Below are 17,116 nucleotides of genomic sequence, written 5' to 3'. Positions count from 1 at the left end.
CCTTCCTTGATAATTGAGACACTGTTAGAACATAAATAAATAGCTAAACAGAGAATCTTAAAGTAGAAATTGATTTCCTCAACCCAATTATTCCTATCCTATAAATACCCAATTACATAACTCTTGCCGTGCTGTATTTTTCTTCATAACCTGTTTAAAAATGGTACTTTTAATCTGTTCACTGCAGCTATTACGCCTTGTCAAAGCCGAAAAAAAAAAATCATCCCTCAAATAACATCATTGTGTTCAAGACATCCCAGTGGGGCCCGGCTGAGTGAGCCAGCATCCTAAAACTGAAGTGTGATTCAGCCTTTACTCGTTTTATTACCTTCAAATTGTGTTTTTCCGTACTCGTACTGGAAAATGCCAATTACAAACGGTTCCACAGCAGAATAAAAGAACACGAGGCACTCAGATAAAACTCAACAATATCCAAACATTTTATTTATGTCCACAGGAAAAAAAACAAAACATTTCACAGATTTTTTTTAACAGCACTACAACACATTATGTCCACTTAAACTACTGTAACTGATAAATAAAAAAGAGGCACAAAGGGTAACATGATTGTGGTCATACATATATATATATATATATGTATAAAACTAAACACTGGATTTGTTTCGCAAGCTCTGGTCCATGTCTTGTTTTTTTTAACAAGTCTGAAAGACTTACCATGGGTCTAATGGTGCAAATCACAATAAATTAACACATAAATAGATCACAGCGTGAGACCAGTGTGTCGCCGTAGCTGCATTTGTGAAAGTGAAGTCTTAAATCATCCACAACTAAACCGTTTGCTTGGCTAACAGAGATGGGCTGCTGGTTGTCAAACACATATTTGGTGGTGTTTTCGAACGCAGCCACCTCTGATACTGGTGCTAAGAAAACTCAGATACTGCAACAACAAAGATGTAATATGGAGATACACTTAAAGCTCAAAGCATGTACGTTTCAAATTGGACATGCTAATAGCTGCCAAACATCAAGTCTCTGTGCTCCTGTGTGTGTTATGTTCGTATAAGTTCATATCTAGTTTCAACTAGCTGGTTAGTCTGTTAGTAATTCAAGTCAAGTGGCACAGTCACAGACACGTTTAAAGTATAAAAACAAGACAGATTTGCCTCCAAAAGTACATGAAGAAGAAGACAAACCTGGCATCTGGAATTTAAGCAGCTCAAGTTCATTAACAAGGGGACTCAATCGAGTAAATATCATCAATAAAAATGTATTTATAATCTACAGTATATAGCAGTGGATTCGTTTCCTTCATACGGCTAAGTAGAAAAGAGGATTTTAGGTTTTCATATTTCAAATAAAAACTTCTCAGTCTTGATGTTCACACAAATGTGCATTATTTGGCAGTGTTGTTCAATCTACAGGAAACCAGCGCTACTACGTCATACGACTGGGAACCTAAAAGAAATGTACCTGGCAACGTCAATTCATCTGAGATCAACAATTCAACACGAGGAAAGTTATTTGTGAATCATCCACCTCTCTCATAATCTAATCCGTCCAACGTTCAGCTCAATGCTGAATATGTAACCGTTAGTACCGGACAGTCACGCTCAACAAGTGCATTGCAATCCTCGAGGCAAACCTGTATTCCACGGTTTGTGTTGTATTACACAATGCATTGTGTTCTTCGATGCACCGTTTTCTCATCCTCTCTCTGTATTCTCTGATACAGTCGGGCAGGTTAAACAAGATGAAGAAACATTCGTGGAGGAAGAAATTATTAACTGGCATAAAAGAGTGAATCTAACTAAATTTTTTGACTAATTCACTCTGGTTCAGTGGGAAAGTTGCAGCCTCTGGGTTAACAGGTTTAGTCTGGCTGGCAGCAAATCAAGTTTCTTCTCTTCACACTTGGCTTACATAGTGGGAGCCGTCATCTAGGAGCCAGCGCCTTTGGGCGTTCTCTGCCGCTCTTTGTAGAGCCTCTCTCTGAGCGACCTGGAGGTTAGCAAAACAGGAAAAAACAATAATAAGTCACAGTTGAGGCTTGGTCCTGTAACTCCTTTTTCTCAGTCTGTTCATTCTCACAAGTAAATAAGCTGTTCATCTTTCATCCATTCATCCCAAGAAAACAGAGAGAAGTGAAAGTTGTTAGCATGTCTAAATAAAATGAAGAAAGTGGGAAACATGCAGGGATGTCCTGATCAGTACGAGGGCCAATCAGGGCATTTTCAAAAGGATCTGATCGGATAAAGTACGCAGGCAAGCCTGACATTCTGTAAACCAAAACCAAACGTTAAAGACTAAACTATTCATAAAGATGTTTGATAGCTGGTTATTTAGTTTGTCCAAGTTTGTCTCATCTACCTCCGAGTAGGTTTTTGTGGTAAGAGACAAAATACCCGTTTACTGTTAATTATTTCGCACGACGAAGACGTCTCTACTGTTATATATAGCAATCTTTTAAGGAACAACTTGAAGTTTATCGTATCAGTTGCACCCATGATCTAGGAGAATACAAGTAAGATAATAAAATCACCAGGAGAGAACAGTTAGTTAATTTACTACAAAAAAAAAAGATGAGACGATACTCGATATTAAACGAACAGAATCAGATCTGGGGGCAGAAAAAAAATTGACCGGCACATCCTGGAAATATCCAGGAGCTCTCTGTGGATTACTGTAGTGTTTTTATTTTAAACGCACTCCTGTTATCACAATGCATCTAAATTTGTTAGCATGGTGTCAACAATTGATTATTTCACAGTTTATTAATGACATTCATCCATTTCACACCCACATGCAATACTTTTGAATTGCACATACACTCTAAAAATGCATCTAAACAGAACATACAACAATACATGTTGTGGAAACATAATCATATTAAGATCTTACCTGTTCGTGGTACTTTGGGTTTTGGTAGCTGGGTGACTCTCGACCTGGAACGTTTTTCACTCTGACCGCTCCCTGTCTGTCAAGAGAACGAGCCCTAGGAGTTTTGAGCTGACTGCGCCGGTGCCACGACTTCAGCTGCTCGGTCACCACTTGTCGCGGGAGGCAATTGGAGCGGTACTGCGGGTGGTCCCATTGCGCTGGAGGGGGGGTGAGTCTGACATCGGGAGGCAAAGGCCTGTGTGCCCTCTGATGGGGTACAGCGGCGTCTTTATACTGATATTCATATCGGTTGGGAAGACAGAGAGGCTGCTGGTGGATATAGCTCCGTGCCATGTCCATATCAGGTGGGTAGACCATTTCTTCATTGTAATAGGCTGCCTGTATACCAGGGCTGGGCGGGCGCCTGGGATTATGGTAAAAGCCAGTGGGTGAGAAGGTTTGATGTCCATAGCTGCCAACGGGGCTAGAGTGCAGGAATGCAGACGGATATTGTCTGGGGAAATCGTTGTGTAGTTCCTGACACGGGGAGCTATTGTAAGATGTAAATGAGTGTTCAGAGTTGCTATCCTCAGAGCTAGCAAGGTTCCCGTAATTCATCGTGGGGGATGGAGTCTCTGGTAAAGTTATTGAGTATTCAGTCAGTCGTCTCCTCGGGCCTCTGGCGCGGCCGCGCTCCTTATCAAACGAAGATTCAGGACCGGACAGCCTGTTAAAAGCACAACAGTTACACAAAGTAATGGTTTGTCACTCATTCACAGCTCATTCTGTGCAACGTACAGCGCTGCAGGTGTGTGTGTGTGTGATGAATGACTACCTGAGGGAGAGTTGTCTGTGCACACGCATCTCTGGCGTGGAGGGTGTGCTGCTGGACGTGGTGCGACTCAGCCTCAGATGGGACAGTTGGGCCGGCAGACCTGATTGTGCTAAACAAGTCTCCAACGGTGGCAACAATTCAGTTTTGGCTGGACTGCTGAAGACACACAAAAAAATGGCAGCATGAAAAAAAAAATACGTGTGACATGGGTGAGTTGGAAATGCAGCACCGTGTGTCAGATCTGTTTTAGCTCTAAACATCGACTGTGGTTGCACCTCTGCACCAGATGATGGCAGCGTTGCACATTTATGAACGTCTACTCTGTAATTCACAGCTGTAGCAACAGTGGTAACAAAGATCGTATCAAAAACGGATTTGCAAGAGTAGATGAGAGCGATATATTACTAGGAAACAGATGAGTAATTTAGGTAGAAGTGGGACATTATTTCCACGTTTCTTAAGAATCGAACCTGCACCAGTAACTCACACAATGTGACAAAACCACAGTTTGTTTTTCCAACGCAAAAAAACTTGATGGACAGGAAAACAGTCGTGATGGATGATGTGCGCTACCTCGTCTTGCTGGAGGAGCGCGACTTCTTGCTCTTTTGGTAAGGCTCGTCAAGGCTGGACTCTGTCCACGGGGAGTGCTGGATGGGAGGAGGGTCGTACACGGGGCTCGAGGTGGTGAAACTCAAATTGGAGTCGATGCTCGGACGCGGAGACTGACTCAGGTTAAGAGCCGCAGACTGAGGAGTCACAGTAGGAGACATGTAGGTGCCGTCTACAGAGGAGTGTGAGGACACAGGGGGAGGCTGGGGAGGATCGGTTTCAACAGGATGAGGGAGTCCCGAGGAAGGCTGCGAGGACTGGCTTGTGACTTCTGGAGAAAAACAACAACCGTTACGTTGTGTTATTTAATGCTGATACACATTAAGCTTTTAGGGAGCAACTTGTGTTAAGAACAATGTACTTTAGTCAAGAGATGCACTTTCTGATCATGTGTACAAAACAAAAATGCTCTAACTCCCACCAACACATGACAGAAACTTGCAGAAACTGGGACGAAGTCAAGTCGTACCTTCATCTTGTACAATAGAATCAGATAAAGAGCTGTCATCAGAAGTGCCTTGATCTGAGAAACAAACACAAAGAGATATGTGGCATGATACAGATCTGTGAAAACCAGAAGGCCTTTCAAATTGTCTTCCTGTGACCTGGACTCTCACCTTGTTGCGTAATATTAAAAGCAGGGAGTGGCGATGATCGGCCGTGCTCCAGTCTCAGATGAAAGGCCGTCTCTTGTAGCTGCTTGAGCTTCTTCTCCAATCTCCTGCACTGCTGTATGCGGCTCTTCCTAACAGCCTTACTCTGGTGACCCTCGTCGCAGAGCTTGCGTGCGGCTTCGTATATCTTCATCTGAAGCGCCAACTCGGCGTCCACTAAACTCAGTTCTGAGTCCTGGAAAGTTGAAGGCAGGGCGTTAAGAGAAAGACAATAGTCTGACTGTTGAAACATTTCATGTCCTTGAGTTGTTTTTTTTGTTTGTTTCTGGTTGCAGGGCTTATAAATCGTCTCCATACCTCTGCTCCTCGAGGGATGCTTTGTTCTTCCAGTTTAAACGCAGCTCCGATACGTCTGCGAATCTGCGGAGGCTTCTCTCCTGGCAGGAGAGGGTAATCCTCTGACAGTTGGCCCGTCAACTCCTAAACAACATGGAAATAATTTAATCCAAGTGTCCACAGAGCTGCATTAGGAGATGATGAAAAGTTTATTTTTCTGAGTCTTGGTTAAATAGTCAATCAAAGCAAAGACTTTTTTTTTTTTTTTTTTTTTTTTTTTTTTAAATCGGCAGTAATTAATCTTTCCATTTCAGTTTCTGTTTAAGTCGGTTCACATACACCGGTTTTTCCATGACAGCTCTGGAACGACGTTCAAGTATCTTGTTCTGCTCTCCTTACATGTTCAGACATATAAGTTCAAGGAATTGGTTGCATGATTTCCCAACACATTCTTTGTGTTTCACTTTCTCGCTGTATCAAGTGTCCTACACTGGCAGCAAACTTGGGAGAATGACAACACGTGACAACACACCGTTACTGATTTTCTTTAACACCGTTACTGATTTCCTCTTAGTTCAAGTCACAAAGAGTCAAGCAACTCTGCAGACAAAGACATTAAGTGTGGCCACTGAGCTTAGAGTTATTCTTTTGTCACCGAGGGCAGGGAGAAGTATCATGACTCCCATTAGTTCACCTAAGCATGTCCCAACAAGAGTGCCCAGCCCGAGTGTCAACAGGAAAGAACGATCCGTCCTGGGATTTTACCCTGAAGCAGCTACACACCCAGAGCTGGAGTCCAGTTTGGAAACTCCTATATGTGGCAATTTTTAGCTTTTATGTGATCCTTCACGGTGTAGAGAAAGAGAAAGAGAGTCACAAAAGATCTAAAATTAAAGGGATGGCATGGGACAAAGGTCTCCTGTGTCAAACTCAAGACTGCCGTGGGAACATTTAAATTGCTTTGGCCAAAGGAAACCGCCAGAACACCTCTTCAAAAGCTATAATACGTTCAGAAAAGACTCGCGACTGTGTTAAACACAAAGACATGTTTGATAATCTGTAATTGTCTCCCCTTTTTCTTGGTCTTTCATTCACACACAGTCACTGTTATGGACCGCTTTCCTTCTGACATGTCCACCCTGTCTGGGACGAGGCTGTATCTGAAACTCAAGCGTGGCACGTTCACTGAAGGGGCTGCCTTGTGCTGCTATTACTAAAAATGGATATAGCATTTGTTGCGTTTCATTTCTGTTGGATTAAATTTAAAGTTGAAGATCTTCAGAACAGGTTCAATGAGTGACTCATTGTGTGTAAGACTGTCAGTTACCCTGTAATTTGGGGTTTGCATGAGGCCGGAGTAAAACCTCATTTTGGTTTCGTGATGCTGCAAAGTTGACCTAAATGTTTATGGATATACCTAAAAATGTTCTTCTTACAGGTTAATTTATGAACTGGCAGCAAAATGTGTCATCAAAATCCTGCCCAAAACTGCCCCACCAGTTTAATCCTTCGTACAAAAAGACACTGAATCATCAGCAGAAATGCAGGTACACGCCGTTACGTTACATAACTAATAGTTCTTGAGTTTTACTTTGTTTACAGAAACATTTAAAAAAAGCCTTCAATTAACTTGGATTATAATATTTATGTGACTCATTTGTTCCGTGACACGTCACTCACAGCTTCTCGGATGCAGAGCTTCTTCAGCTCCAGTAGGCAGATCTCCAGCCGGTCTTGGAGGTCCTGGTGTTTGAGCTTCATGGCCCGTGTGTGCGTGGTCACATCCTTGGTGTGCGTCGTCGGGCTGTCGGAGCCTGCGTCACGCAAACAGGGAAGCAGCAAGTGGAGTCGTGTGAGATTACGCGACTGTTGCATACATTTCTTTATTTATTCAGAAAGCAAAACTAAAACCAATAATGTGGTGGAATTTACTTAATAAATCATGACACAACGCCAGAACTTATTAAACCATAAGAAAGAACACATACAGTAGCTCTCAATAAAATCATTTGCAACTAATAACTTTCAATATAATTTAATTTATTTTGGTTAGTCTATGTATTACATATTCTAAGACAAGTGACTTCTTTCTAGAGCTTATTTAGGCCGATAAATAAACTCAAAGCCAAGAAAATATTACCTTTTTTTTTTTTCTCATTAATCTTTCAAAACAAAAACAGATACTAGTTTGTTTAATAAATCTTATGGACGCAAAAACATAATGACACACACTCAGGAGTTGTCCTAGATTAATTTAATCCAATAAAAAACAGGAGGCCGGCTACAAATCCCGTCTTTGTGAAGCTGAATGTGTTCAGTGTTTGCTCAAGTTGTGTCACAGAAGTGTTTCTTCAGAAATGCACCTCAGCTCTTGAACTGCATTACAACAACTCAGTGTGCATAATGCGTGCAGATAAATCTGTAATCTTAAAACACAAAGAACAAAAGCCAATCAATTATGTTTGACAAAATTTAACTTTTTAAGACATTGAAGTCAGCCTTCCAATACGTACCCCGCGCTGATTTAGATCTTTGTATATAGCGACACTGAAACTGCAAAATCAGTTTCAGGATCTTAGTAACTATAAACAATGCGAGAGTTCGTCTGGTGCTGTCTGTGGCCCCGGTGACTAATGACATCGAGATTAGTCCCAGAGCTGTGGGAGTGGCTTCGGGCAAAACGCGTTGCATACTTTAAGAGATTATTAACAGAATCCCTGCAGGTACTGACAAACGTCTGAGGTGCGACAGGAAAAGAAGTGTGACAGCACGACAATGGGGCCGAGAATTCCTCTTCCTGCTGACACAATCCCCCCTTTCTTTGCTGAGCGACACTTTTTCATTGTATAGAGCCGACTTTACGTGACTTAAATAAGACGTAAGGAATGTCAGGAATGCCAGAGCCATTAATTAAAGGAACTACACTGATCAGGCATAACATTATGACCACCTTCCTAATATTGTGCAGGTCTCCTTTGTGCCTCCAAACAGTTGTGACTCATCAGTGAATGAACATGGGCCTTCTGAGGGTGTCCTGTTGTGTCTGGCAACAGAATGTCGTTAGTGGGGGCCTTTGAGGAGGGGAGGGGCCTCTGTGGATCATCCCACAGATACTTGATCAGTTTGGGATCTAGTGAATTTGGAGGCCAGGTCAACACCTTGTGCTGTTCTTCATGTTTTATTTTTTTAGTTGTTCCTAAAGTGTTTTTGTGTGTGTGTGTCTGTGTCAGGCTGCATCCTGCTGGGGATGGATGCTGCCACCAAGGAGTGTCACTGCTATGGCACTCCTTGATGGCAGCAAGGAGTGTCATCGGTGTCATTGCTATGGGGTGGGGGACCACACCAATGAATGCCAGGTCCAAACGTTTCCCAGCAGAACACTGAACTGCCACAACATGGTCAGTGCTATTTACTTCTCCTGTCAGTAGTTTCAACGCTGTGGCCAATCAACGTGTGTTTAAACGGCTAGAAGGCTGCCTTGAATAAGACGCCATAAAATTAAAGGGGAATTCCACCAACTTTATGCATCTAACTCTGTCAGAAAATGCAAATAAAGTACGTCTCGTAGATTAAGCTGTGATAAATCTGAAGCAAGTTGGAATAGAAAACAATCAAGGCGTGTGACGTCGTGAAGGTCTGCATCCCGTGCTTAGTATTAGCTGCTAGGAGCATAATGCACACAAATCTCCGACTCAAGAAGTGAGTGAATGTGTGTGATTAAAATTAAACTGCTTTTATATTTTTACAGGTCACAACAGACCCATGAATTTTAGTGTAACTTTAAAACTTGTGCTATTTAACAAAGTAGACACTTCGCACTTGGCTTTTAACCGGAAGGAGTTACTACTTAAGACTATTTGAATGTGCTTTGTACTCTGGTGCGGAGTTGACTAAAGAATGTAGATTATTTTATTGACAGCATGACTGAGGTGTCAGGACAATTTTAGATGTAAATGTTATTTCGTTGTTCCCTAAAAGAGAAAAACATCAGGTGGAGCACAAACCTAACTAGCTCCCAAGCGGTCTTGACTAGGTCTTTCAAAATTATAATTCACATGTATATAAAACGTTTTTTTTCCCAACACTGTCTGCGTTCTTGTTGCGTCCCCTTGTTCTGCTGGTGGTTTAATGTCAGCTTTGACAAGAAACAGTATCACCAACTCATCAAAACACCAAGCTCTCAACATCTAATGCAGCGACGGTATATGGCTAACTGTAAATATCTGCGCTTTCATGACGGCGACACGCCTCGTCCTCACATCAGCATTTACACCTGAGAGGGTATCAGTTCTGTGACCTGACAGATAAGTAGTCAATAAGTCACAACGCCATGGACAGAGATGTTCACGTGTTGCTGTGAGTGTTAAATGTACGGTGCTGACCATCTGACGTTTTGTTTGCACAAGAGCAAGTAGTCAATTATTTTCCCACGTCATAAACACGAATGGCAAAACTGTTTTTGTGGTCATTAGAAAGGAGGTGCTGTGATGAGATTAACCGGGCTGGGCTAATGTGTGTGCCCGGACTTTAAATCAATGATAGTTTGAGCCTCCAGGAAGGTTTTCCCCGCTAAATGAGATCTAAATAAATGTGTCCTACATGGATTCAGTGTATTCCCACTGCAATGACACAAACTAAATGGAGGAAGGTGGTGACATGTTGCCGTAACTATTAGTTGTAATCATTATCATTATTATTATTATTGTTGTGCCAGTGACATTTAGTGTATTTAGTGCCAGACAAGTATGGCATGAATGTGGACCGCTGCCTATTTCAAAACAAGGTGTCAAGACACAGAAATGTGTTTTTACCTGAATGAAGGATGATCCCGCTGTCAGTGTCACTGATCTCTCCATTCCCCTCCATGTCAGTGGATCGACTTCCTGATGCTGTTCTTCAGAGAAAGCGAAAAGGACGACGGAAGAGTCACAGCATGTCCTGCGAAGAACGATTTTAAGAAACATTTATTGTTAAAACTTTTACAAGTTCACGTCAGCCTGATTTGAGAATATTGCTTTTATTTCGGTTGCCAATTTATTGAATGTTAAGACAAATCAGAATAAGAATAAAAAAAATCCTTTGGGATTATGAAACATCCAAAATGAAATGAAATGAAATGAAACTCCTTAAATCGTAAGGAATTATGTTAGAATTGGATGACACGGTGTTAAAGGTCAGTTAGGTCATGAAAAAGAGAAACATCTTATTCGTTATTGCACAAAAGTAGAAGAACTTTTAGAAATTTAAAAGAAATTTTAGACTGATCTTAGTTTGAAAGAGCCGATGCTGAATCCTGTTGCGGATCCATTTTTTATTTTTGTCTTTAAATATACACCACTTCCTACATCCTTCCGTTAGAAAAAATCCCGCTGCGGTGATTTTCCGAGACTGGCTTCGCATGACTGGTCTTGTGAGATTGCGCAACGAGACAAGTCCATATGTGAGGAAGATCCAAAAACTACAAGTCTGAAGTACGACAACAGAAGAGAGCTGGACAAAAGCGAAGCCATATAAAAGATAGAGATAAAACCAGAGATAAAACTAGAGAAAACACCAACAACAACATTAGTTTTGTGAACAATTCATTTGTGAAAACAGTAGCGATAAATAACCGGCCATAAAAACAAGACATCAGACATTATCACACGTTTCCCAAACAGTGTTCTTAACTAAACCTTGCGACCTGCTGCCTCAGTGATTCAGGTGTGACATACCTAATTGACCTCACTGTCAGGTGTAGTCATAATTGTCTCACGGGGCAGGAGTACACATACATGCTGCCAAGTCTAGGGTGTTTCCTGTGACTGCCTGTTTGTTAATCTCTGACGTCACGACCGCCATTATCTCATCCCTCGTGAACACTGCCTCTCGATGCGTGAGTTATATTGTGCATCCAGCTGGTGTCGCGCGAATGCGGCGAGGCTTGTCGGCTTGATTATTAACAAGGTGCACGGAGGAATGCTGCGCCTTCTAGCACACAGTTGGAGGTTCACATTCATTAATGCTCTAAAGCTTCCCAGCAGGTATTCATCACTGAGCAACAACTACATGAGGTTAAAGGCATGAGCTACTTTAATGTTGCTCCAGCGTACGGCGACATTAAGGATTGAGCAAGGGATCTATAAAATATGTCCCGAGCATGACACACACACAGTGAAACTCATGACTGTGACTGGACGCTTCACACCTCCACATTACAGACAGCCAGCTGCTGTGTTTGCACAATTAAGGCGAAGCAGCTCACGAACAGCAAACTAAAAATACAACATAAGGTAGCTCTGAAATCTCAGACTAAGTTTAAAAAAAAAAAAAAAAAAAAAAAAAAAAACCCACAAGGTGTGTGTGTGTGAGAAATGTTATACAATTACTGACATCCACTGCAACAAAAACTTACATCACCACGGTAAATTTGGCAGACACAAAGTGATCAGTGGGTTACCTCAAACCGAGCCTCCTGCAGCAGTTGATGCACAACTGAAAGAAATGTCGGTGCATCTTGTGTGACCACCGACAGTCTAAAACGTGCATATACTTAACACACGATGAAGCCTTTATTTTTAAAAAGCTTATATTTCAGATTTTTAGGCTGACAAGCAATTATTAAAACATCAAAACAGCAGCAGACTATAATGTCAGTTTCATTTTTGCAGCGTCGATAAACTCGCTTATTTGTGTTTACCATAATACACCGAGACGTTCGTTTGGGGGATTTCAATGCATTTTCAGTTTATAATTCCCACGACAAAAAAAAAAATACCAAAAAAATACCAAAAAGAAACCCTGCGCCCTTCCCCTCCAACGCTCAAGGATGAAGTTGCGTTTTTAAGTGAGCTAAACTGAAACTCTTAATGAGTGATGCACTGAATCTTGGCGTCAAAACAAAACACTACAAATAAGAGAGAAGTCAGATGTTTTCTTGGTCGTAATTTAACCGGATGAAACATTTTTGCTGGTGTGCGTTGTATTTTCCATCAAATTCACATTTTTTGAACGTGTTCAGATGATAAGCAAGCGGCTAACGGGCAAAACATTCACATGAAAACTGACAAGGTTTGACAAAAAAAAAACATTAAGACTACTACACAATACAATACTATGATAAATTAATATACCTAGGGGGCACAGATTAATTTAAAAGCACGTACAAGTTACACGAAACACAGCAAGTCGGACAATATCTAAAAGAATCTCACTTACTTTATGAAAAACTTGTGAGAGAAACTGTCACAATCCCAAGAGTGAAGGCTTTTCCTCAGAATCAACCAGCTTGAGTGGAAACACAGGAAAAAAAAAAGAAGCTGAGCTGAGTGGAGTCTGCACAGGAATGAGAGACTCGCCCACCAAGAGAGGAGTGGCCACGTACGGGGAGGGCTGAACACTGGAGACGGTATCGAGTAACTCAGCTCTCCTGTCTGCGATCTGAAACTGTGTCAACAACAATGACCAACGCGGCGAGAAGCTCGGCGTCGCTTTACAGTCTTATGAGTCTAATAACGAGTGGGTGGAGGAGACGTGATCGGGACGTGTGCCCCAGAACAAAAGCACGAATGAAAACACACGTTATGCCAAAGACTTGAAGCCCCAGGAGTGACAACATTATTTTTTATTTATCAATCAATGAATCAAAAAGGCAAAATAGTTGGCATTGATTAACTACGTCACCAAAAACAAACGTGCAAAGGTCTTGCTTCTCTCCATCCTATATGAAAAGTATAAATTTATCAAACAGCTTCAAAGGGCTTTGTAATTTCTTTATGGACTCAGTAGGTTTTAGGGACGGCGATTTGAGACAAATATCTTGCTTTTATTACTGGTTTTAAATGACTCTATGACTCAATAAGTGTCTTAATGACTCTCCTCAAGTTTTGGACTACCGTTTTTATCACAACGACCACTATAAAGCATTGCTAACTACTGTGAGAGTTCAGCTCTGCCGGTACATATCTGGTTCAGTGCATGTTTACTGCCATCTCCTGGTTGTTTAAAAAGTAGAATTGTTTTTTTTTTTAGCTTTTAACTAGATTGGATTTTTTAAGTATCCCCTGAAACTCCATCTACTTCCAAACTAAAGGCCGTTTCACCCCCTGCCTCCACTAAAAAAAAAAAGAGGGAAACATGTGCCTGTGGGATAGTCCGCATGATTTACAGAGACAGGCAGCACCTGCTCTGACACGGCATGGCTCACATTCATTGCGAATCTCAATATTCATTTTGGCTTTCCAGGAATGTTGGTGCTCAAGAACGCTCAGAAAAAAAAAAAAAAACGGCCCAGCAAACCCCCAGACGCTCGGGCATCGGATCTCAAGTGACACGGCACCGAGAAGGCAGCAGCCGCGGAGACAGAAAAGCTGCAACGTTTTGGTTCAGCAGCTACAACATTTAGACTTTCACGGTGTGACTGGACACATCGCACAGATAACAAAGCATGTGGGCAAATTCCTTCTAGTCTGACGATATCACATACACCAACAAAGACACAAACGTTCTATGTAATAGAACGGTCCTGTAAGAGAGATTGGGCGAGGTGTTATGTAATACCAATTGTAGTGTTAAAACACAGTTGTTGGTGTCACCAGTAAGGGAGCAGCAGCAAAACCTTCCAGCGGTGTTAGGGTTACTGCGATAAAAGCATATCAGCAGGGGCAAACAGGATGCATATCAAGGCCGAGCAGTTTGTGAATCTAAAATCAGATTAGCAGTCTTACTAATAAATAATTACCTTATCTACCCATGGGAAAGTGCAGCAAAGAGGTTTAACCAACACTACAGCAACACCAAGAGAGAGAGAACAGCTCAAACACATTTTAAAATCCAGTTAGAGACAGAATTATAGTTTGTGACTTCACGTCTGATGAGGCATTAATCAGATCACGGTTCTCCTCTATCAAAAACTCAGGCACAACAGCAGCGTGGTTAATTCCACGAAGCTTTATGTGAAGACTATTTAAACAATTTCCCATCCGTCCAGTAGCCAGTTGGTGGTTTATATAAACCAGAAGTCCCCCAAGAGACAGAGAGCAGGCTTTGTGTAGGCAGCACAGCAGCTGGCAAAACAAATTCTTTAAATATTCTTGAGACCTTTATTAAGTGCACGGCTAGACCGCTGCTGCCGGTGTGGAGTCCTCGACTGCCAGGGGATCACACATTTCCCCTTAATATTTTACAACTCCCTTCTTCCGCCTGGGCGCAGAAGGATTTTGCTGCTGTGATGCTATAAAAAAAAAAAATCAAAAATAAACTCTCCATCCATCTATACTCCATCCCCAGGTGTGCAGAAGTAGTGTTTCTGATGTGGATAACTTAATTAGACGTTTCTGCAGCAGCACCATGCAAAACTGTGACCAAGCAAGACTAAATTAGACCATGACTGAGAGTCGACCACATGCTAGTTCACAGACATTTATACCTACAGTAAAAGCTCCTCTTACGTGGCCTTAAATCCGGCAACATCTAATTTTCCTCACATGGCAATTAACTCCACATAAATCCATTTATATCAAGTTTCGTGCTTCCTGCGGCTCACCCTCCAAACTTTAGCGCGGCGCTATTGACTGTAAGCTGCGAGATCTCCAACTACAGGATGAAGCACAAGTAACGTGGGTTTGCAGAGGGCCCGGGCGGCACAGCTTGAGTCTGAAGTGACCGCCCCGTCCCGCCGGGAGGTCAGTGAAGCTGCAGGGGTTAAGCCACTTCTGTCCTATTGCCCTCAGGTCAGCGCTCAGGAATGTATAGACCGTGGAAATATTTCAATTCACAGGAATGAATGACAAACTACGGCTGCAGTGGGGGGGGAAAAAAAATAAAAACTTTACAGGGATAAAAGTTTCCAGTGTGTCTCCAATCAATCATTTTATGAAATGTTTTATAAAAGGTTCGGTGTGCTTCTCCTCAGACATGTGTTCATGTGCTTTTTCTGTGCAAAGAGGATGTTGCAAGCTAATAACTTCTCTATACAGTCTGATATCTTTACAGTTTATGATGCACTTCTCATTTGCAAACAATCACATGAGGAGGAGGAGGAGAAGAAGAAAATTCCCATGAAGCTCATGGCGTAACCATGCAGTGAGGATGTTAACTGTTTAATTAATTAATGTTGTTGTTTCAGTGGGTTTTCATCCATGGAGATGTTAGATGAGTTACCTGCCAGCTAAATAAACACATATAATGTTAAACTGGGAAAAATAGCAGCAGTGTCAGGGGGTCACATATGTTTAAAACAACTTTAAAGCAGTTTATTTCTTATTTTTTATATGTTTCAATGGAGGAAAACCTTCCAACCGCCCAGTCAGCTGCTGGGCCTCTGATATAAAAACTTTCACAAAGTTTAATTACACCCCCCAAAACTACAGCCCTTTAATTTATCAAAATAAGTTCACTAACACTGACTAAACAAAGCTTGTTAAGCTATTTTATAACGTCAAAGTGTGTGTCTTTTTCTTGGCTCTTACCTTAGCAGCTAGTTAGCCTGCTAGCATCGTGCCTCAGCTACATCCATACAACCTCCGCTCCATCGGCTCGCAGCCTCCCAGATTTTGAGCTGGAAGTTTCTTTCTAGCCACGAAGCAAAAGCGGAAAGACAAACTTTTTTAAAAGTCCTCACGTTGCGTCAGTGCGCTCTGAACAAGTGAAAAAAAAAAAGTTCAAACCCCTCAAACGCCACCTTTCTTTAAAGAAAAAATGATCTCTGACGAAGCTGCTCCGAGAGTTTTTAAGTCAGAAGTAAAGCAACGCCGTGCCGCCTTCAGGTGCAGTCGGAAACAAAAGCAAACAACAAGTATTTACCATGGTAACCGCACTTCCCCACGCGTGAAACGGCACGAATATCACGCGAAGTCATCAAAGTAGAATAGAAAATAATGTTTAAAGCGGTTTATGTGTACAAAACATCCACTCACAGTCAGTACGATATTATTTCAGGCTCATATCGTGCGACGTTTTCACAATCTGCTAAGATTTTTTCCCAATATCTCACTTGATTGCCAAAATAAAAACAACAGCCACAATTTAAAGTATTCCTTTTGTGAGTTAATTTGCTTTTACAGTATTTATATGCTACACGGATTATATACGCCGTAGACTAGGACGTTACGAGTTTATGATGAGCATGTGAATGCCACACGGATGTCCACTCCTGTGTGGGCGTTTGTTTTACGGTCAGGGCTGATACCAGAGAAAGATGAGATGATGAGACACTTTGCATGATGCATTTATTGGTCACTACCAAAAAACAAAACATCTCTCACTGTGACCCTTCGTGGGCCCAAATAGTTTTAAAGCAGTTGAATAGTAAAATAGTACATCTTGCATCCGCTAGAGGTCAGCAGAGCGACACACAGGCTTTCAATCTTATGAAGCGATAAAGTACAGTTTATGTTTCGATCACCACAGCTGATAGTTTCGACACTGGTAGTTTCTCATCTCCAGCGACCCTGCAAAACTCCCACTGCGCTACAGAACCCCTGCAGAACTTCAATCCTCCTACTACCTTTGCACTATTGACACTTTACTGCCACCAATATAGTCCTTATAACCATAGTTTGTTTGTATCCTGCTGTAATATAGTTTATATTGACCATAGTTTGTACATATCCATACAGTTTCTATTTACCAAAGCTCTATACTGCGAAAATATCCTGCTGCAATATATGTACATATCCTGTTTTAATTTTAATTTTCCGAATGTGTATCTGTACATATACTCTGCACTTGCTGCTTCTGCACTTCTGGTTTGGTGCTGACTGCATTTCGTTGACTTGTGCTTGAACATGTGTATTGACAATAAAGTTGAATCTAATCTAATCTTTTTTTTTTTTAAAAAAAAAAAGAAAAAAGTGCAATGAATTAATGAGCAATATTAATGGATTTGGCTGAAAATCTGACT

At 41.6% G+C, this 17,116-nt stretch overlaps 1 protein-coding gene across 3 annotated transcripts; it reads right to left on the bottom strand.

The window, feature by feature from the left end:
- Positions 1-206: 206 nt before the first annotated feature.
- On the bottom strand, positions 207-15,738 carry inavab (innate immunity activator b). Of its 3 annotated transcripts, none has more exons than XM_084542268.1 (10): positions 15,684-15,738; positions 10,047-10,173; positions 6,916-7,049; positions 5,257-5,379; positions 4,903-5,134; positions 4,755-4,808; positions 4,247-4,556; positions 3,674-3,829; positions 2,860-3,565; positions 207-1,959 (listed from the first exon to the last, which is right to left on the bottom strand). In XM_084542268.1, the coding sequence occupies exons 2-10, from the start codon at positions 10,099-10,101 to the stop codon at positions 1,867-1,869; spliced, it is 1,863 nt and encodes a 620-aa protein (XP_084398394.1). In that variant the 5' UTR covers positions 10,102-10,173; positions 15,684-15,738; the 3' UTR covers positions 207-1,866. The 3 variants fall into 3 exon arrangements, with proteins under 3 accessions (XP_084398394.1, XP_084398393.1, XP_084398395.1); XM_084542267.1 differs by lacking the exon at positions 15,684-15,738 and adding an exon at positions 12,433-12,616; XM_084542269.1 differs by lacking the exon at positions 15,684-15,738 and having other exon boundaries at positions 10,047-10,277.
- Between the last annotated feature and the right edge of the window lie 1,378 nt (positions 15,739-17,116).

Source organism: Chelon labrosus (genome assembly GCF_963514085.1).
Source record: "Chelon labrosus genome assembly, chromosome: 4".
NCBI lineage: Eukaryota > Metazoa > Chordata > Actinopteri > Mugiliformes > Mugilidae > Chelon > Chelon labrosus.
This window is presented reverse-complemented; position numbering and strand designations above follow the sequence as displayed.

Excerpts from the sequence above, each read along its gene's own strand:
- inavab (XM_084542268.1), bottom strand. The coding sequence starts at position 10,101 with ATGGAGGGGAATGGAGAGATCAGTGACACTGACAGCGGGATCATCCTT. Across the intron at positions 7,050-10,046 it reads CGGGATCATCCTTCATTCAG|GCTCCGACAGCCCGACGACG; the intron begins GTAAAAACACAT and ends TGCGTGACGCAG. Across the intron at positions 3,830-4,246 it reads CGCTCCTCCAGCAAGACGAG|CAGTCCAGCCAAAACTGAAT; the intron begins GTAGCGCACATC and ends GTGTGTCTTCAG.